Below are 22,279 nucleotides of genomic sequence, written 5' to 3' on the forward strand. Positions count from 1 at the left end.
GAGAACCGGTGAAGGAGCGCTATAATGGAGCTGGCCACGGAGCCTCTCGTCTGCCAGCGGTTTCACGCGCTACATGATTCGCACTGGCTCCTGGAGTCCTTGCCGGCGCCACTTTGCTTGGCGTGCGCCATTGAGACGTTACGAGACGATAATGCTTCGGTGCGTGCTCCTGGTAGCGCCCATTCTCTTCGCCCCTTCAGTTCTCCTTACTTAGGTTGCAGTGGGTCACACCTCACTGGGAGTCATCTCTATTGAATAAAATGCGTTTTGCTTCTGGCTAAAAGGCCCCTTCCGTACATGCAAAATAATGCACTCCCAATGCACGTTCACAATTGCTTGCAAGTGGGTTTTGCTATTCTGCTATCCAGCTACAAAGTGCATTGAAAGTGCATTATTCTGCATGTCCGAAGGGGCCAAAGTGACTCGAGTTTGCTGTGGTGTGGACTGACAGGAGTGTTCCCACAGGGCCATGTTCTCAGAATTTCCCCTATTAAGTTAGGTGGAATATTGAGGGAGGGGAGGTTGAACAAGTTAGAATTTTTCAGTATCATCTACCATGCCTTAACATAATAAAGTACTTATTAAGGTTGCCCGTGGCAGGCACGGAGTGTATTTTCTACCATTATATTAGCGTATTTTCTTCCATTATTAACATTTGGCATTAAGGGACACGTTTCCTGGCAGTTCTCTTTAGTCAAATTGACCACTGCATAGTTCTGGGCTGACTGAAGGATGGTATTTGTTTTGTGGACTAGCGAGCTCTAAGAAAAGGAGCACAGTTGTGGCAAGTGGAGAGTATGAATTTAGAGTTTCTTTTACACGCAAAGCTAACTGCTGTCAAAGACTACAAATAACAAAAAGGCCTTCCCAGTTGGACATTTTTTAATAAGGTGTCTTAAACTATGTGGGGAGCTTGGGAAAAGGATCGGCGCAGGACAGAGGAAACCAAATGGTACAACATCTTTAAATTAATTTAATTATATTAAAATTAATAAATGTATGAAATATAAAAATAAATGCATCTGACTTATGGCAACCCTATGAATGAACGATCTCCAAAATGTCTTTTTGTTAACAGCCTTGCTCAGGGCTTGCAAACCGAGCCATTTATTGCGTCAATCCATCTCATGTGTGGGCTTTCTCTTTTCCTGAAGTTCTCAACTTTTTGAACAGTTTTGGACTTTCCTTTTGCTTAGTACTTAGTACTTGCCAGTTATTCCAGAGTTTTGCAGAAAAATATTGGGAGGCAGGAGCTAGGCTTGTTTCAGCGGGATACAGTATATTGTCTGCATGGCTGTATTTCCATAAGTAAAAGTGTCAGCAAGAGGGAAAGCAGCAAGATTATAATCAGTCACATGAGATCTCAGAAGCCAAGTAACCTTGGTGCTTGGGGAGAGTTGCAAGGAAGACTCTGCAAAGGAAAGCAGTGGCAAACTGCTCTGCTTAATTGCTTGCCTTTACACACACACAACAGGATTAGCATCTTTTTGAAAAATAAAAGTTGAAAATGGAGGGAGAGGTCTGCAATATTCTAGAGGTGACTTCTCCCAGGTTTGTTGTTGTTGCCATCAAGTCACAGCTGACTTATTACAACCCCATAGTGGGTTTTTAAGGCAAGAGACATTCAGAGATGGTTTGCCATTACCTGCCTATGTATTTCTGGTATTTCTTACAGATAAGTCAGCACTTTTTATTGTGTGTGAAAACACAGTTGAGAGTAGAAATAATTAGGTACTGTTACCGCCAAGTAAATAGGAAAAAATATTTTCCTGAGCCCATCGCTGAACTACACTGGCTAAGGGTCAGAGCAAAGAGACCAGCGTGGTCCAGAAGCTTCCATATGTATGTGATTGTGCCAATGTTTTATATGGTTTCCTTCTTGTTTTTTTAATCCCTTTTAAGGTTTAATGTAAGCCTCCTCAGTGTTGGATTTATTATTTGCCCAATGTTTAGGATTAGACTTTAGTTGATGTTACTGTTAATTTAGGATACTCTTGCTTATATGTATATGTGCTTGTACTGTATTGGAGGTTCTTTAAGATTTCCTCTAATGTTTAAGTTTAGAAATGTTATTTTAGATATCTGTATCGGTTGGAAAAAGCAGCAGCTTGTAGCAGCTGATATTAAGGGCCAAGGAAGCTAGCCTTGGAATTCAGTTTGGACCAACACCCGGTAGATCTCTTTAGCAAAAACAAAGAATGTGTTCCACAGGTTAGAAAAGGCAGCACCCAGTCCAAAAGAAAGCCACCATGGTTAACAAGAGAGGTTGAGGAAATTATCAGAAAAAAGAAAATGTCTTTTAGAAAATGGAAGTCCAGTTTGACTGATGAAGAATATGAGAGGGGAACACAAATGGTGGCAAAAGAGAAGCAAGTTAGCTGTAAGGGGAGGCAAAAAAGGATTATATGAGAGGAACGATGACAAGTAACATCAAGACCAGCAACAAACAGTTCTTCTGCAAGTACACCGCAAAGCAGGAAGCCAGCAAGGGAAGCGGTAGGCCCGTTAGATGACAAAGGAACAAAGGGTGTGCTAAAAGATGGCTTTAGGGAGATTGCAGAGAAGCTGAGATGAATTCCTTTGCATCTGTCTTCACTCCAAGAGGAGGTGAGGAACATTCCTGCACCTGAACCAAGCTTCTTAGGAGGCTTAATCCGGTGGAACTAGCGCAAGATGCAAGTGGTAGACAAGGGAAAGAAGTTCTGGCAGCCATTGATAAACTAAATGTCGCAATAAATCCCCTGGCCCAGATCATTGCATTCACCCAAGAGGTTCTTAAAGAGCTCAAGCTATGAAATTAAGCTGATGTTCCTACTCACTTTAATATGCAACTTATCCCTGAAATCAGGCTCCATCCCTGAGAGACTGGAAGATGGCCAATGTCACACCAATCTTTAGAGAAAGGATCTAGGGGGGACCCAGGAAATTACAGGCCAGCCTGGCCAGTTTTGACACATCTGTTCCTCGGCAAATTAGTAGAATCTATCATTAAAGATAAAAAATTATAAAACATGTAGAAAAGCAAGACCTGCTGGAGAAAGAGTCAGCAATGGCTTTTGCAGAGGCAAAATCCTGTCTTACCAAACTTTACTAGAGTTCTTTGAGGGTGTAAAACGAGGCATGCTTGGGACATGGGTGAACCGGGTGGACATTGTCTACTTGGATTTCCAAAAGGCTTTTGACAAAGTTCCTCACCAGAGAGACTGTTGAGAAACTTCAGCAATGAAGGAATAAGAGGGGAAGTCCTCCCTATGGATTAAAAACTGGTTGAGAAACAGGAAACAAAGAGTGGGTGTAATAGCCGAAGTTCTCACTAATGGTAGAGATGTCGGGATGGTGTCCCCAAGGATCCGTTTTGGGACCAGTGCTCTTTAACCTATTCATAAAATGACCTGGAAGTAGGTGTGGGTAGCGCAGTAGCCAAGTTTGCAGATGATACCCAGAATTAATGGTGTAGCAGGTGTGGTGGAGAACCAGGCATAAGAGTTCATGGCGATCTAAGCTCGACCTATGATAAATTAGGGTGAGTGGGCTCCAGAAATGGCAAATGCAGTTCATCGTAGCAAAATGTAAAGTGATGCAACAATAGGGGCAAAAAAAATCCAAACTTCACATAACATCGCCAGGGTCAGGTGCTATCAGTGACACAGACCAGGAAAGTGGATTTAAGCGCCTTAGTTGATAGTTCCATGGGAATGTCCAACTCACGCATGGCAGCTGTAAAAAGGCAAAACTCTATGCTGGGGATAATTAGGGAAAGGAATTGGAGAATAAAACTGCAAAGATTGTCATGCCCTTATATATAAGCTAGCAGTGGTATGCACCAAGAGACTTGGAGCACTGTGTCCAGTTCTGGTCAGCCGCATCTCAAAAAAGGATATTGAGGAGATAGAAAAGTGCAGAGAAGGGCAACGAGGATGATTGAGGGACTGGGCACCTTCCTATGAGGAGAGGCTGTAGCGTTTGGGACTTTAGTTTGGAGAGGAGGCGGCTGAGGGGGATATGATTGAAGTCTACAAAATTATGCATGGGGTAAAATGTTGACAGAGAGAAATTTTTCTTCTCACAATACTAGAACCAGGTGTGGGGCATTCATTGAAAAAATGCTGGGGAAGAATTAGGACTAATAAAAGGAAACACTTCTTCACGCAACGTGTGATTGGTGTTTGGAATATGCTGCCACAGGAGGTGGTGATGGCCACTCACCTGGATAGCTTTAAAAGGGGCTTGGACAGATTTATGGAGGAGAAGTCGATTTATGGCTACCAATCTTGATCCTCCTTGATCTGAGATTGCAATGCCTTAAAGACCACCAGGTGATTGGGAGCAACAGCCGCAGAAGGCCATTGCGTTCACATCCTACATGTGAGCTCCCAAAGGCACCTGGTGGGCCACTGCGAGTAGCAGAGAGCTGGACTAGATGGACTTTGGTCTGATCCAGCTGGCTTGTTTTTATGTTCTTATGTTCTTAAAGACCCCTTTGGATTTACAAATTGAATCTGATTACGGCACCCCAGATATCCCAGCCGTTGAAGGACGTGCCAAGATCGCCATTATACCATTTGAACTTTCTTTTGTTGCGGGACTGAGGCACGGGAACCTCAAGATATAATTCAAGGAATCAGCCCATCTGATAACCAGATTCCTGGGTGCGTTAAACAGCCTCACCCTCTCCGCTCTCCATTTCAGCACTGTCATAAAGTCCTGAGGGAAGACGCTTGACAGCGAGATCTCATGGTCCTGTTCGCAAAGTTGTAATTGTACCTTTTCTTTTATGTGTTGATGTTTCCTTATTGTTGCAAGGTAAGGGACATGCCCCCTTACTTGCCCCCTTGCCCCTTTTGATGTGTGTGTATAAAAGTTCTAGTAATTGGCTACGAAAGTGCGATTCCCCTGCCTGAGCTGTAGCAACCACTTCCAAATAAAATACTTTGCTTTTGAAGAACACCGGCTTCCACCAACATATAGATAAATAAAAGAGACTATGCCCATGCAACTCAGGCCAAGTTGAGACACTGGAGCACACTCTGTTTCATTATGCAAGACTTGCCAAGATCAGAATGATCCAACCCATCATTGCTTCACTCCTATACAATCATTTAACTGATGCTCTTTAGGATTCTTTTAATCCAGATAACCTTTGATCCTTACTTTTGTGAGCATACCAAAATATCTTTTAAAGATTATAGACGCAACTCTAGATGGATACTAAGCATTAGATTGCTATCATCATAACAACAACAATGTTGCTCACATTAACTTTTTGCTACTGGTATACAGTGCCTACCTCTGCCAGTAACCTGCGGGTTCATGGTCATCCAAAGTCAAATAACCTGTGGGTGATTTATAGAGAGATGTCGTAGTTTTGTTATCGACAAGCCAGATGGTGTGACAATTGAAGGCTGTGGCAACCTATTGGAGTCAGATCAATTGTTCACCCATTTCCTTGTCCCCTATCCAGAAATTCTAGGTTTACACACTCAACAAACTCTTGTGTTTTATAGTGGAGTGTTGATACTGTATGTTGTTGTGATGCCTGGGTTTTGTTGGTGGGTCTTCAGTCCGGTGTGTGGAGAGGTGTATGGGAATGGCACTTTTGATGAGTTCATTTGGACTACACCTTTGATAAGACTGTGAATGTTTGTTGCATTTATCTGTCTTTTATGGACAATTGTTTTATTGTAATTTGGTATGCTAATAAAGACTTGTCTGTGTCTAAACACCAGCTTCCTGCGCCTCACTACGTTGCCTGAAATCACTTAATGTTACCCAAGCAGCAGCGGTAACTGTAATATGCTAGCGTTGTGTATCCGGTTTGATCTAGCTTTTTAAATCTTTAACTCTTTGTCCCCTATTATTTTGGCGGAGAATCTGGTGTTCTGTAGCTGTTCTTGAATTTTATCAATGTTTGTCAGTATTTATAGCTGTTTTTAATAGCAGCTGGAGATAGTTTGATAGTGGTTGTCACAATATAGAATGAATAAGTGAATCTATCTGGTTTGCTTTTTCTATATTCAGCAAAAAGGGAACTTTGGCTTGCCAAAACCAATTGTCAGTAACAATGACTGCACATAACAGAGTACAGACTGCACCACCAAACACTTTATTGCTGGATCTGATTTTATTAGGAAGTGATATACTGACTTGGTGGTGGTACAGACTGGTGTTCCTTTACTAGTAAAGGTAGGGAATGAGGAAAAGCTAGCAGGAAGTAAACATACAGGAAGAGAGAAAAAATATGTTCTACAGGAGTTATCTTATGTTCATTGATGTTCATTCAGCTTCAGAGCTTTATTGAGAGGTCTGTGCAGTAACTTGCTGCATTTGGGGGCTTTGACATATCTTTTGTTTTTAAAACGTATATATCTGGCAGTCTTCCTCAGCAGAAAACCAGTGGTGACTTGAACTACCAATATTGATTTTCATCAGTATTTAAGTACTCCTATAATTGCTTTTCAAACCCAACTGACAAAACTTTCTGATCTTCAGCTAGTACGCAAGAATCATGTGCTCTCCTGCCTCCATGATGCTCTGACTTGGCATGCAGCACTGGTCATCCCATTGCTTGCTCAAGATGAAAGAGTATGTGTCCATTTCATAGCAACTTTGTTTGGTAAGAGAAATTTATATCCTCTTGTCTAATATCACAGGTTTCAGGCTGTAGCAACTATTCATTGTTTTTCGGATGTGGAAGCTACAATTCTACATGAATAGCTTCTTGTTCCTATTTGTGGTCTGATTTCCTTTACTTCAAGGGCCTCCAACTTTTTTGAGCCTGTGGGCACCTTTGGAATTTTGAGATGGAGGTGTGAGTGTTATCCCAAAATGCTGCCACAGGAAGTGAAGCCAGATGCAAAATAGCTGCTTCAGGAGGCTGAGCCAAATGCAATTTTCTCCCTCCTTGTTTGACAAAAGAATTTCAGAAGGGCAACAAAAAGAATTGAATGACTATCTCAGGGTGATGGGGAAAGAGACTAGGGCAGGGGTAGGGAACCTGCGGCTCTCCAGATGTTCAGGAACTACAATTCCCATCAGCCCCTACCAGCATGGCCAATTGGCCATGCTGACAGAGGCTGATGGGAATTGTAGTTCCTGAACATCTGGAGAGCCGCAGGTTCCCTACCCCTGGACTAGGGGATTAAAAAAACAGGAAAGGGTGAGGGAGAGAGAGAAAAGGGGAGAAAGGGATGGGGATTTTTTAAAAAAGCCTGAAAGGAGGAATGAGAACCACAAGTTAACTAAGGAAAGCCTGGATCATTACAAGTCCTCCTGATCCTCCAGAGGTTGCGAGTACTATCTGTGAAGACGTTTATAGGATTGTGCTGCAACTCTCACTTCAGTTTTTGTATTTGTTACTCATAGGCAACACACAGTCTACATATCTTCCAGCATGGTGTTGCTAAACTCTGCTGGGTAACCAGGAGGAAGGCGGGGGGAGGAATTGCTATGACATCACTTCCAGAAAACCCTGGAATTGACATCATGGCTCTCTAGGAATTGCTGAAAATCAGATGATTCCTAGAGAGGCATGATATCATTTCCATGTTTCTCCTGGAAGTGATGTTTAACCATAGGCCCAATGACTATTTCATTTATTTCTCTTGCTGTCACTTCAAATGGTGGTGGATACTAGTAACTGATGGTGGGGCATTCTTGGTTGCCAATGGGGGACTGAGAATTTGCTTATATTGTGGGGACACTGCCTTTTCAAGGATTCCAAATACAATATTTTGTACCTGGGAAAATATGACACTTTCTACAGATAGTGCGTACTGCATGTACTATGTGGGATGTGACTTGAGTGCCATGGACAGGTTATAATTTAATTAATTCACTGGTACCCTGTTCTCGCCAATGGGGACCCAGAGCGGCCCATGGTGTTCTCACCTCCTCCATTTTGTCCTCACAATAATCCTGTGAAGTAGGTTAGGCTGAAAGAGTGTGACTAGCTCAAGGTCACCCAGTGAGCTTCCATGGCACAGGTGGGAATTTGAACCTGGATCTCCCAGATACTAGTTGGACACTCTTAGTCACTACACCATGCTGGCTCTCAGTTATGACAAAGTACAGGCGATCTGCATACCTGTCTGTGCAGGAACACTAGAGAAGTTGGATGCTGGGAGTATTTTTCCTCCTGTATTGATTTGACCTACTAATCAGTAATGTAAACGAATGCGGCATAAAACTGAGTTACTAAAAAGAAGAAATAAGGCAATGCTGAAAATTTCCAGACTATAGTAAAATATTCTAGGGCTCAATACTGCTTGCGGACACATGATATTTATGTGTGGGTTTGTCTTGTAGGGATCTTGAGATGTATGGAAGACAATCATATACTGGATTTATCTATTGAAGGTAAGAAGGTAACATTGAGCTTAAATACCAGTAAGCGTTGCGAAAGAAAATCATTTTATTTCTGACTAAATTTGCTTTGAAGTAAATACAAAGTATGTATACAGTTTTACATACCAAAAAAATGTACAAGGGTTCCTATGTAAATGTTCCTTCTTATTAAGAGTGACTGTTTACAAGCCTTCAGATTGCAAGATTTAAGCAAGGCTGTCAATGACAGGATGTTTTGGAGGTCATTAGTTCATGAGGTTATCACAGAATCATAGAATTGGAAGAGATCACAAGGGCCATTGAGTCCAACCCCCTGCAATCAAAGCACGCAATCAAAACTCTCCCGACAGATGGCAATGCACCCTCTGTTTAAAAACCTGCAAAGGAGGAGACTGCACCACCCTCCAAGGCAGCACATTCCACTGTTGAACAGCCCTTATCATCAGGAAGTTCTTCCTAATGTTTGGGGGAAATCTCTTTTCCTGTACCTTGAGCCCATTACTTCTTGTCCTAGACTCTAGAGCAGCAGAAAACAAGCTTGTTCCATCTTCAACATGACATTCCTTCAAACATGACCATCAGGTCACCCCTTAACCTTCTCTTCTTTAGACGAAACATACCTGCCTACCTAACATACCTAACATACCTTGTAGGGCATGGAATCCAGACCTTTAACCATTTTGGTCGCCTTCCTCTGGACCCATTCCAGCTTGTCAGTATCCTTCTTAAATTAGGGTGCCCAGAACTGGACACAGTATTCCAGGTGAGGTCTGACCAATGCAGAATAGAGTGGTACTATTATGTCCCTCGATCTAGACCATTGGTTCTCAACCTTCCTAATGCCGTGACCCTTTAATACAGTTCCTCATGTTGTGGTGACCCCCAACCCTAACATTTATCCATCCTACAGATGGAGAACACTGATGCAGAGAGTCTTAGGCGACCCCTGTGAAAGGGACATTCGGCCCCCAAAGGGATCGCGACCCACAGGTTGAGAACCACTGATCAAGACACTGTACTCCTATTGATGCATCCCAGAATTGCACTGGCTCTCTTGGCTGCCACATCATACTGCTAACTCATGTTCAGTTTGAGGCCTACTAAGACTCCCAGATCCCTTTCACATGAACTGTGGTCAAGCCAGCTGTTGCCCATATTATATCTGTTCATATCATTTTTTCTGCCAAAGTGTAGTATCTTACATTTATATCCGTGGAAATTCATTTTTTTTAGTTTTGATCCAGCTCTCTAATCTGTCCAGGTCATTTTGAATTCTGACCCTGTCCTCTGGTGTATTAGGTACACCTCCTTATTTGGTGTCATCTGCACATTTGATTAGCATGCCCTCTATTCTATCATCCAAGTCATTGATAAAAAAATATTGAATAGCACTGGGCCCAGGAAAGAAGCCTGTAGCACCCCACTAGTAATTTCTCCAGGATGAAGAGGAGCCATTGGTTAGCACACTTTGGGTTCGGTCAGTCAACCAATTACAAATCCATCTAATAGTTGCATAGTCTAGCCCCGTGGTGGCGAACCTTTGGCACTCCAGATGTTATGGACTACAATTCCCATCAGCCCCTGCCAGCATGGCCAATTGTAGGGGCTGATGGGAATTGTAGTCCATAACATCTGGAGTGCCAAAGGTTCGCCACCACTGGTCTAGCCCAACCTTTCCTAGTTTGCTTGCAAGAATGTTGTGGGGGACCTCATCAAGGTCCAAAAACAAAACCAAGGGAGTACATCTACAGCGAGAAACAAGACTAATCACTGTACTCCTGACTTTTAAGCCATGCACTAAAGCGTTTGAACCACACACTGGTGTGTGCAAAAACTGTGCAAAAGTGCAAAGGTGATACAAAATTCCTATATCATAATAATAATAGCAGCATAAATAACACATATATAAAGGTATAACAGAACATGTGTTCTTTCAATCAGTGGCTGAGGCCTCTCCGCCGTCTCCACTACTGCTGCCCTTTAATTCAACAATCCTGGTGCATGTGTTTCCTTCAATAAAGATTCTTGCAGTGGTTCTTTGGTTGAGAATAGATTATATGAAAATAAAGATTTCCACTCCACGTCCACAAAAAATCCAAAACTCACTCATTGGTACAAGCTGACGTTTTCAACTGAAGCCTTTGTCAGTGGACTAATACTGTATCACTATTGCACTTGCCTCAGTCCAATCGCAGGAACCAGACACAGGAAGAATGTGTCAGACACAATCCCACGCACTCAGCTTGGTGTGCTCTGTAAGATTGGGAAACCTAGCTTAACGCTAGACTCAATTCATGGCCTTGAACAAGTCTGTACAGTTTGACCACTTAAAAAACTGAGACAGCAGTGATTATATTCCAGAGTTGTTGCACTGAAGATTGATGACGTCTAAAAGGCATGCTGCACTCTTAGTGATAAATAAGCCTCCTGCTGGAAGTGATAGTGCAAGGTTTTTTCTTGACTGTGTGCCTCATCTTGCAGTTGTCGTGGCTTTGGGATTCAGCTGGGATTGTTTTTAAAGCCCCATGATTTTTTTAAAGTGTCTCATTAAACCGCAACACTTTATATTTTATTGCATGCTTGTGTCTTGGGCTGGCATTCATCGTTGATCTGTCAAGGCACTCTGTGTTCTGAAAATTCAAACATAAACTTAGAATCAATTAACATTAAAAGGTGAAGATCTCCGCACTCTTAAGCAAATTATGAACGAAAAAGTGCCATGTCCCAAAAGAATGACTAAGGTGGCTTCTACAGTTGGGCAGGATTGTGAGGTTTCCTTGTAGGTACTATGGCTGCCAATATAGCACAACAATGACAAGATTTTCACGTGGCAGGATTCCTTGCAGTTTCTTTGCCCTGGTGCCTTGGATATGACCATTCCCCCCTTCTCCCAGGCCACTGGAGTTTTTTCAGTTAAATAATATCAGCAATCAAGTATCATATTAACATATAATATAATAACAATGTGTGTTAAGTTCTTTGAAATAAGAGTAAATCACCATCCTCTTCCATTGAAGATATATACCTTATGATATTAAATTAAAAAACAAAAACAAAAAAGCTCCCCACACATTGTAGACTGGTTCAGGGAAATGTGGGTGGGAAAATCTGAACTTTCCCACCTGTGCAGTTGTCGTCTAGGCTTTACTGCGATCTTTTGCAAAACTGCTGCAAAGTGGGTTTGAGACAGATCAGAGGAGATCTGGGGAAACCCTGGAGGTGCACAGATGTGCCATGATGCTGTGGAGAAGCGGAATGAACCCTCTTTCCAGTACCACTGGGTCCAGAGCAAATAACCTGAATGGAAATTGGATAAATTAGAATAAGATCCAGCACATAACATACTGCATGATTACAGTGCTTAGAGAGGCAATGAGAAAGCATTAAGCACTGTTATCTACACTGAGAAAACTGTCCACCCACTTTTTCAAATACTTCTTTAGCATTGAGAGCTTTGGGGACTGGCAGGAGTGTTGGGTATATATATCTCCATGTAACCCTCCCTTTACAGTTAGTAAACTCATATATAAAAAGCAACTGAGAATATGTCTCTTCTGTTCCACTCTGCTAATATATATTCTCAGTTGCTTTTTATATATGAGTTTACTCATTTTATATATGAGTTTACTGGAGATAAAATAAGAAATCCTTTCTTTCCTGTTACACATCTACATGACTGTACGTTTGGTTACATTCTGGTAGCTATCTGCTGATGGTGGTGCTGTTGTCGTGTCTGCTCAAACAAAGAAACAGTTTACTTTATAACTTCAGATGTACTTGCTCACTAACATGTAAGCAATGGCTATCTGGCTAAGTAATAGCTAATCAATAGATCAGGTCATGAACAGTGACTTAAGCAATTTGTTTACATACAAACAGTTAACCTTTTTATAACTGAATTGTGACATACACTTGCAAAATCCCAACAAGGAGACATAAGGAGGCTGAATTATACTGCAGGTCTTGGCTAGCAAGTATTAGGAGGAAAAAATCTTCAGAGCTGCATTAACATTTCTGTAATACAGTTCATTACTTCATAGGGTTCGAATAAGTTGGAAGTGATGTGACAGTACTTAAGACATACACAATATTCTTTATTCTTCCTAACATGGAAATTGTATTGATCATTCAAGCTGATACATTTCCATTCAAATGGTAAACAAAATCTTGGTGATTTTTTTAGCAGGGAAGTTATTTGTAAGATTCGCATGAGCCATCTGCATGTTTTTTTAACAGAGCCAAGAAGTATACAGGAAATTCAGTTTTCCATGCACTTATTCTTCAATTGAACAGATGGAATGAGGTCATCAGTCATTAAACTGTGAGCCAAGAATAGTCTGAATTGGTTTTGAGGGACTGAAAGAAGTATAAAAACACCCAAAGAGCTAGTTTATATTTTCTGGATTATAATGTTTTATATATCTGCACAAAACCATATAGAAGAGAGTCTATTTTAGGTGATAAATCATCCAATTAGCTCTAGGAGAAAAGCAATTTTCCCCCCTGATTATAAGGCTGAAAGGTTATTCTGTGAGAATTGTGCTTATGGCAGAATTTATTGCTCTGCTTATACCTTAACCAAGGAGAAATTATCTTTCTCCTTGCTTGTCTACTTTTCTTATATCACATAAATTCAAGATATCCCTCATCATTATAAAACTATTTTTTAAAATTATATGAAATGTGTTTATTATGCAGCTCTTGAATTGCAGTAGAAGAATAGGGATGCCTGAGGATAAGGTGCCTGCTTCTTCTCCCCCTTTTCTCCCTACAGATAACGTGTAAATGAAGCACTGAGGCAAGGAGAAAACTGCTTTATATAACTATGGTAGCTATAGTCATGGTGACACGGAAGCATGTGTGGAAATGTTTAGTCAGTAAACTTTTTTCTTGTGTGCAGTTCTGGTAATGCTTGTAGTGAAGCTGAAGTTGGAAGTTTACCTGCACTATCTATTGAAAGAATCTCAGCAAGAGGTTAGTTTAAACAGTTTCCCAGTTCTTTCAATAGTATCTTCATTTAAAACTGAGGAATGAGGAAAGTGACAAAAAGATATCTGTATCAGGTCCCTAGTCTTGCTGAGCCTGTGAGCATTTCTAAAATTTTGAGAATGGGAAGTGGGAGACACAAAAAATGGTTTCCATGGTGGGGGGAATAGCAAAATGGCAGTTAAGGGGTTGATTGGGGCCCCCACAATATACTGGGAGGTTTCTAGCCAGGCATCTTTCCCTGATGAAGGATGCTGTTTCTGAATGGATGCACCGTGCAGATGCAAAGGTGTTGTCTCCTTGGTTCTTCTGAAGCCTGTCCTATTTCAGTGATGTAGAAAGTCAGGGCTGGCTCTTTGCTTGAAAGAAGAGATGCTTTGTCAACATCCTATGCACACTGTAATGTATAGGGTCAAGTTCTGACTTTGCCCATATTGGGGCTTGTATAGAAAGTGTATTGGTTAGTATGCTGCTGCAGATATCATAGCAAGAACGGGGATATTGGGGGCATTCCTTAGATTCATGGGACTGTACTGTGTTCCACAGAAAGATGATAATACAGTCGGTTGAGGTGGGGGTGGAGTCAGGGCTGGGGAAGAGCGTACCCTCCCTGGCTTTGTCGCCGCTTCCAGTATCTTGCTGGCCTTGGCATGATTGGCTTGAAGAAAAGTTTGCTGAATTTTAAAGGCACCAAAGGGTTGGTTTTTTTTTTTTTTTTGCCATGGGGCATGGTAGGGAGTTGGTCCGGGGGTTGGGTACAGCTGGGGCGGGCACCTTTTTTTGAAGCTACGCCCCTGAGCAGCAAAAGTTAAAGACTACTTTGATGATCTTTTCACAAGGATAGGCTGCTGAGTGGGCTCTATGTTCCTAATTTTAATGTATTGAAGAATTTGTTTTTTCATTTCTCTTCCTCCCTCATAGTTATGCAAAGTAGCCACTACAAGAGGCAGCTTACCCATTTTAATTCTTCTAGGAAAGTTGGCAGATGCTATTCCTGTTTTTGCTGATAAACTGGTAATTGAACACAGTAAGTATTACAAAGTATACATAAGTATGTAACGAAAATACTAAAACATCCTATGAAAACGAAAGGGAATTGTTTTTCCTTCTGTCCCATAAGATCCTTGTAGTTTATGAAATCCACATGTTGGGCTTGTGGCTTGTTAATAGAATTTTGTTTAGAGTTCTGTGCTGGAAATTAAATTCTCTGTGTACACTGGCCCAATTGGGATAAAAAACATGGTATTATGGGAGAAGATGCTTCAGCTTCCACCTCCCCACTTCATTTTCCCAACCTGAAATGGAAGCCACTGTTTCTCTATTGAGGAAACTTATGTGTACTATACCTACATGTAGGTTTCCCTGTGAGATAAATACTGGCTCTGTATGGCCACTTCAAGGCAGGAAGGGGGTGGTGGTGGTAGATGTCATGATTTGTCCAGTTCTGGCCCTGTTCTGCCATGTCTCCTGGGCGGGACGTGGGATTCTCTCTCCATAGCCTGCTTCCCCTCTCCCTGGGACTGCTATCTGCTATCCTCTTTCCTGGTGCTACATAGAAGATTATTTAGCTTTGGTATATGAGGGAGAGAGCTCATGCTGAAGTCAATAAGATTAGCACATATGTTTTGTAAAATGTGGCCATATACAATCTGTGTTAAACTATCTAGAGATGAATCTGAATAAGTGTTCAGATCTGATTAAGTGCCCCAAAAAGAAAAAAAGGACAGACAGGCATTGTATTGCAGATAATCAGGAACAAAGGAAAACAGCCATTGAATGTGTGTGTGTGTGTGTGTATTGTCTAAGGAGGGAGGGGTAGGAGACGGATTTGCTAAAAACGGCAGGAAGAGAAACACAAAAATAGAATAAGATAGGAAAAAAGGAAATTTAGGTCAGGATTGGAGTGTGAGGTAAGAAAGTGGGCAGGTGTATTGAATTTTATTTTGGTTGCTTACATGCGAATAGGAAGGATCCAGGAACAAAGACTAAGGGCAGCATAGTCAAGGTCTGTAAGGATGAACCTCCACTGGGGTACACAAAATGCCTTATAGCAACGGATTACTGCACTCATCCAACAATCTGTCACGAGTGAACTCTGCCAAGAACCAAAACTAACCATGAAAGAAACTATCATCTCTCACCACTGGAGCTTTTAAATAGGAGGCCAAGGGCATAAAGATTTTAACTGCTTAACTATTAAACACTCCAGAAAACTCTTATCAGCACTTACATAAAAGTCAATCTACATCAGCAGACAACAAAACTGACAGATAGAACCAAAATGTGTTACAGATAAGTAGAGCATGAAGGCACACTCTTACATTCAAATAGTGAAGGATATATTGTAATGGAAGGCAAATCCTAAGTGTACCTGGCATATAGAAAAATACAAAGTCAAAGAGAAATAAAATGGAAAAGGCATCCTTTGTTCCTGGAACATGGCTTAAGCTGTACAGCTGCTTCAGTTTAGAGGTTCAGCTAAGCTTTTCTAGAGCACATGTAGCTGGTTCATTAGGAATAACATTTCTAACAATTCCAAGCCACCAGACTACTATACCTTCAGTATCCCAGTAGTAAAATGTATTTGTTCAGGTATACTGAAATCTTTCAATTAAGTTCAATTAATCTTTCAATCAAGTTCAATTATTGTTTCTGTAGCAAGTAAGGTTTCAAAGCGCTTTTGATGGTACTTTATTGAAAAACAAGAGTTATTCAGTATAATTGGCAAGAGTTCAGGGATATTGTTCTGTTGCCCAAGTCAAACAATCTGAAGGTGGCCTGAACGGAGTGGGAGATATACAAGCAAGCTGTAACAATTCAAAACAAGGTTTATTGCTTAGAAGATTTGAGACCCTAACTCCTCCCAGGGTCTAACTAAGATAAAGTACTTGCTTGACTGGTGAACAAACTTGAAGCTGTAGTCTTTTATTCTTTCTTGACCCCTCTCAAGAAAGTCCACTGGTCTTGCTTCCTCTTGGTTCTCTCAGTGTTTTATCTGGATTCTAATCTCTGTCAACACCTTAACTTTGTGTTCTCTAGATTATATACACTTTAGTCTATGCACCATAGACGTAATACATATTGCAGCTTTCCAACTGCCTAGGCACCTTAGATTGACTGAGCTAAACAGGGCATTGCTGGGTAATTAAAGGAAGACTGCCTCTAGGGCAGGGGTAGGGAACCTGCGGCTCTCCAATTGGCCATGCTGTTAGGGGCTGATGGGAATTGTAGTTCCTGAACATCTGGAGAGCCGCAGGTTCCCTACCCCTGCTCTAGGGAAATTTCTTAAAGGGACAGGGTCTAACTAAAATTCCCTCCCTTCGAATACTTATACAAGGAACTAAACCCATGCTAGCTATAGGGAAACTTAGACTTAATAGGAAAATAACAAATCTTCTCTGGGGGCATAACAATAGAAAATTTTCAGTAATAACTGCATATAATCTGAGTCACAGGACAGATACAGGGGACTGTCACTTGTGCCCTTCTTAAATGGTGCCTCTGCCGACTTGGCTGTATTATATTCTCAGACAGTTATTGATATTTTGTCTTCACACTTGCCTTTTCTTTGCAGGCAACATGTTAGAGTATCTAGCTACAGCTTTGATGTATCCCAATGAGAGAATAAAGGCTGCTGTATGTTACCTTTATGGCAAATTGTACTGTCTCCCTAATGCTGCAGAGAGACTGTGTGCACATTTTACAGAGAAGCTATGTAGCCTCTTTCTGACTACTCTGAAGAACTCACAGACCAAGGAGCTGCAACTTAATTGCATGGGTAATATATCTAGTCAGAATAATACAAGGGGAAGAACTTTGGATATTTTTACAAGGACTGCTAAAGAAATATGTTAATATGGAAATTGCCTCTTGTGAATTTTTGTGAATGTATAAAAACGGAAAAAACACATTTTTTAAAAAAATAAGCAGCGTGTATTCTAAATTGCATTCAGATGTAGCAATAAACTAATCCATGAGGTGATCACTTTCTAATGTGATGGCTTAAGGTAGGCTGTCTAGGAACTGGTTTGTTGATGGTTCCTACACTTGGGTTCTAAACCATGATTTATGACTGGGTTGTTGACTGATGTATGAAAGCAGAAATCTCAGGGTGTCTGGTCGCACAGCCTTTTATGCTTGATTCCTGATAAGAAAGCATAAGAGCAAATATTGCCACTTCAGCTGCATTCAGCTAGGAGTGCTTCTTGCTAAGTATACTCCCTTCTTTCTTTAAGTGATGACTTTCATTAGAGAGAAGAAGAAGAGTTTGGATTTATACCCCACCTTTCTTTCCTGTAAGGAGACTTAAGGTGGCTTACCAGCTCCTTTCCTTTCCTCTCCCCACAACAGACACCTTGTGAGGTAGGTGGGGCTGAGAGAGTTCTGAAGAACTATGACTTGCCCAAGGTCACCCAGCAGGAATGTAGGAGTGCGGAAACATCTGGTTAACCAGATAAAGCTCTGCCACTCAGGTGGAGGAGTGGGGAATCAAACCCGGTTCTTCAGATTAGAATCCACCTGCTCTTAACCACTACACCACGCTGGCTCTCTTTAAGGAAAATCCAGTTGTAGTAGTGGAAGAGTTGGATTTATACCCTGCCTTTCTGTCCTATAAGAAGTCAAAGTGGCTTACAAATTCCTCTCCCTTTCTCTCCTCACAACAGACACATTGTGAGGTAGGTGGGACTGAGAGTTCTGAAGAACTGTGAGAAGCCCAAGGTTACCCATCAGGCTTCATGTGTTTAGCCTGCCTTACAGCCTAATGTCTATTTGGAAGGAAGTCCCACTGAGATCAGTGAGGCTTACTTTCAATTAAATGTGCATAGGGTTTCTTAGGATCACATCACTACCCTAAAAGTGTCATCATTTAAAAAATTGGAAAAAATGCCTGGCTGTAATAGTTATCCAGTTCTAGGTGATTTTGGCAGTCAGACTGCTAAATTCAGAGAAATTTATGGTGAGGGGTATTTATACATTTTTGTTGTTCTTCCTGAGCAGATTATTGTTATTTAATTTTGTTGAATATCACAGCTGCCAATTCTTTAGCTGGTTGTTGGCCTTTATTATTATTATTGTAATAATAATTATTAATTTTGTTGAATATCTCAGCTGCCAGTTCTTTAGCTGGTTGTTGTTGGCCTTTCATCACAACTTGAGCCTCACCCAAAGGCCTAGGATTTTGTTATGTATCAGCGTAGTATTCATGCAGATCCCAGCAAGGCTGCCTTCTAAATCTGAAAGATGTTGATTTTGTAAATTTGAAGTGCTGCCCTTGCATTTTAGGAATGGTGCCAATTACCACTGGGACAACCTCAGCTGGTTTGTGCCATTATTGCTGAATCTCAATTTTCAAATCTTGGCATTTAGTGACCTTCGTCTATTCTTTTTCAGTGACCCTACTGTCACCTGTATTGCTATGTCGATGATGGTCCCTTTCTTGTTCTCGATCACTGTGATGTCCAGTGTACTATGGGCCAAAGCTTTGTCCTTTTGGATTCAGAAGTTCTACAAGTTCTTGACTTTCTCATTTTCGGTGACTTTCTCTGGATGCTGTTCCCACCAGTTTTTAGCTGTCTTAATGTTGTAAATCTTGCATACATTCCAGTGGATTGTCTTGGCCACTGTTCTGCCTCTGTTTGTACTCTGTCTGGATGATCTTTTTGCTGCAGCTGGGTATGTGATCTACAGTTTCGTCGACTTTCTTGCACAATCTGCACTTTGCATCATCTGAAGATTTTTGATTCTGGCCTTGATCATATTTGTCCTAATCACTTACTCTCGAGCAGCTAAAATAATTGATTCAGTTTTCCTTTTTCAGTTCCAGTTGTTAACCACAGCCATTGTCCACCTTGTCCTTGATCTTCTCCAGAAATGGCCGTGCAGTGCTTTGTTGTGCCAGCTTTCAGTCCTCATTTTAATCACATTTTATCTGTACCCCTGTTTGGTTCTCTGGGCTTTCAGTAAATTCCTGTTCTTCACTTTCATCTGTTCTTGATTTTCTTCACATAATCGACCAGCACATGTTTCTCCTCCACCACTGTTTGCTTTACTTGCAGTTACACTCTGCCACCAGATCACTGGGGAAGGTATTGTCTATTGGTATCACTACATGAGTGTAAGACATAGTGCATTGTCATAAGCTTCTGAGTTTTTTTATCCAATGCATCCAAATCTGTCTGTGTCCAGTTTAGGATTCCAGCAGTGTACCTGATGACAGGTATGGCCCAGGTGGCTTTGATGATATTCCCTCCATTTAATTTGGATTTCAAAATTTTCCTGACCCTCTTGGTATATTCTCTGCTGACCACAGTCTTCACTTGCTTGTGCTTGAAGTTATCTAGCTGAAAATGCCCAGGTATGTATAGGCTTCCTTTTGGTTGCACTTGATTAGTTGGCCATCATCATCATCATCATCATCATCATCATCATCATCATCATCATCATCATCATCATCATCATCATCATCATCATCATCTCCCACCGACTAGCAACAACCAGACTTCCAAATAGCTACCAAAGAATCGTAAAGACATTTTAGAATGCAGTGACATAGTACTTACATGTTTTATAATCTGTACTTGTTATATTCCTCACTTTCTTTTGCTCTGTTGCAGGGTTGTTAAATCAGCTGTTGAAATATGAGCACTTTGTTTCAGTTACTATGAGCAATTCAGGGAAAGGAGCAGATTCTGCAAGTCCAGAGTTTGTTGAGGGAGAGAGTCCATTACCTTTAATGTTGAAGAAGGTAATCTCTACAGGAAGTTACCTGTTTTCTTGAGATGTGCTGGGTAAAAGCCAGTTGTCATATTAGTTTATTTTTGAGTTATAATGCTGGATACTGAACTTATCTCATTTAATATTTTTTAAATGTTCTAAATAAAATTAGTAAATACCTTGTAACTAGGAAGAAATGAAAAAGCCTCATTAAAAACTGGGAATGATTTTTATTAGTTGCAGGTAGTACCATGTACGTTCTGTAATGGTCCCTCTGATCCCTGAGTATGCAGGTGTGATTAGGTTTTTATAAGCATTTATTCATTTGTCAACTGAAAGTTATTTTCACTGTACTTTTAATAATAATCAATGTATTAAAAAACAACAAGCCACTGAGTACACATAGCATACGTCCAGACATGAAGCTGTTGGTATCCTAATCATATTACACAATATCATAAAAATTGGCCTTCCTATCAGAGAATTGAAAAGTAGAAACCATAACACTGTTTTTTAAAAGGGGGGAATTGGGAGCTTATAAGTTAGCCTAACATCTGTTCCAGATAAATTGGTGGAAGCCAAGGACGTAGGTAAGGGGGGGGTTCTTGGATTCAAACCCCCATTACATGTCTGAAACTCCGCCTCCCCGTTTGTGGGGTTTTTGGTTTTTTAGTGTTTTTCCAGTTTTTGGCCTGCAGGGGGTGCAGTTTTTAGGCTAGCAGCATCAAAATTTCAGGGATTTGTTGGGAGACTCTCCTGATGATACCACCGAGGTTGGTTTAGGGCAGGGGTAGGGAACCTTTAACACTCAAAGAGCCATTTGGACCCGTTTTCCTCAGGAAAAGAAAACACTTGGAGCCGCAAATAATTTTGGACATTTAAAATAAAGATAACATTATATATATTGAGGTTTTTTTAACCTTTTACTCCACTTATTCTGAGAAGCGCATGTATGCGCTCGCCCTGCTGCCTGCAGGGCGGACAAGGATGAAGCAAGTGGCTCGGCCTCGCCGGCCGCCAGGAAAGCGCCCACCCCGCTCCAACGGGGCGGGCGAGAGGGGAAGCCTGCGGCGCAGCCCAGCTGACCACGGGCAGTTGGTGCGCCCACCCTGCTGCCACCAGAGGCTGACGAGGACACAGAGATGGGGCTCGAAACCGCTACCGTTGGAACGCCAGTGCAAGGAACAGAAGAGCTCATGCGGCTCTCGAGCTGCAGGTTCCCTACCCCTGGTTTAGGGGGGTCCAACGTTATGGACTTCCAAAGGGGGTGCCCCCATCCCCCATTGTTTCCAAGAAGATGGGGGCTACACCTGTCAATGACTATTAGCCATGATGGTTCAATGGAACCTCCATGTTTGGAGGCAGTATACCTCTGAATGTCAGTTGTTGCAGGGCAGAGGCAGGGGAGGTTTAAGCTTTTGTACTACTGCTGTGTGTCTTTCAATGGTCAATCATTGTGGGAAACAAGGTGCTAGTCTGTTGATCTGATTCAGTTGAGTGATGAAGATGTTTCTTTTTATTTTAAATTTTAAATAGGTCTCACGTTCAATAAAAGCATTTTCCATGTGAAACTGACTTCAGTAATTTACTGTCATGATGATAAATTTAATCCCATTTCTGATATTCCTCACAGCTGTTGTTATCAAGAGATGAACTGTTACAGATAGCAAGTGCACAGTGTATTGCTGCCGTGTTGGTGCATTCTCCAGCAAAATATGCCCCTGCCTTTATCTATGCAGATGTTCCAGGTAACTCAAAAATTAACCAGGCTGCTTGCTAATCTCCCAGTGTGGGACTGCACAGAATGACCATGATGATGAAATACAGGGTTGTACTTACCTGTAACTGAGTAAACTTCTGTGCAGGCACATCTCCTCCCCCTCCCCCACTCTGACTGTTTCTTTGCTCCCTTGCTTGGGCATATCTGTTGTCTCAGCCGCGGTGGCATTAGGAGAACTGAGGGGATGGGACTCTTTCCCCGCCCATCATGTGGCTGTTTGGGTGGGAAAACTCCCTCATGTCCGTGGGGGTGGGGAGAGAGTGCTTTTTTATCTGTATGGCAACAGCAACTAATGAAGTTTAAAGCTTGCTAATCTACTGTGACTGGCCCTGTGTGAGTGCGGACCCAATGTGTGCCTACACAGAAGTCCACTGCAGTTAACAGATAAGTTCAAACCTGTATTTTTAACTGATGAATTTCAAAGTAAAAAGGAACATGTTAAAGGTATCCATTATT

The 22,279-nt window shown here is 41.5% G+C and overlaps 1 protein-coding gene across 1 annotated transcript in view; it reads left to right on the plus strand.

Annotated features, from left to right (window-relative positions):
- Nucleotides 1–22,279, plus strand: part of MEI1 (meiotic double-stranded break formation protein 1) — a 51,325-nt gene continuing 29,046 nt past the window's right edge. The window contains exons 1-8 of the mRNA XM_048501539.1: nucleotides 1–159; nucleotides 6,490–6,613; nucleotides 8,305–8,355; nucleotides 13,244–13,317; nucleotides 14,251–14,356; nucleotides 16,904–17,107; nucleotides 19,944–20,074; nucleotides 21,677–21,791. Of these exons, the coding sequence (XP_048357496.1) occupies nucleotides 25–159; nucleotides 6,490–6,613; nucleotides 8,305–8,355; nucleotides 13,244–13,317; nucleotides 14,251–14,356; nucleotides 16,904–17,107; nucleotides 19,944–20,074; nucleotides 21,677–21,791 (940 nt within the window). The 5' untranslated portion in view covers nucleotides 1–24. The remainder of the gene's footprint in view (nucleotides 160–6,489; nucleotides 6,614–8,304; nucleotides 8,356–13,243; nucleotides 13,318–14,250; nucleotides 14,357–16,903; nucleotides 17,108–19,943; nucleotides 20,075–21,676; nucleotides 21,792–22,279) is intronic.

Source organism: Sphaerodactylus townsendi, linkage group LG06, assembly GCF_021028975.2.
Source record: "Sphaerodactylus townsendi isolate TG3544 linkage group LG06, MPM_Stown_v2.3, whole genome shotgun sequence".
NCBI classification, from domain to species: domain Eukaryota; kingdom Metazoa; phylum Chordata; class Lepidosauria; order Squamata; family Sphaerodactylidae; genus Sphaerodactylus; species Sphaerodactylus townsendi.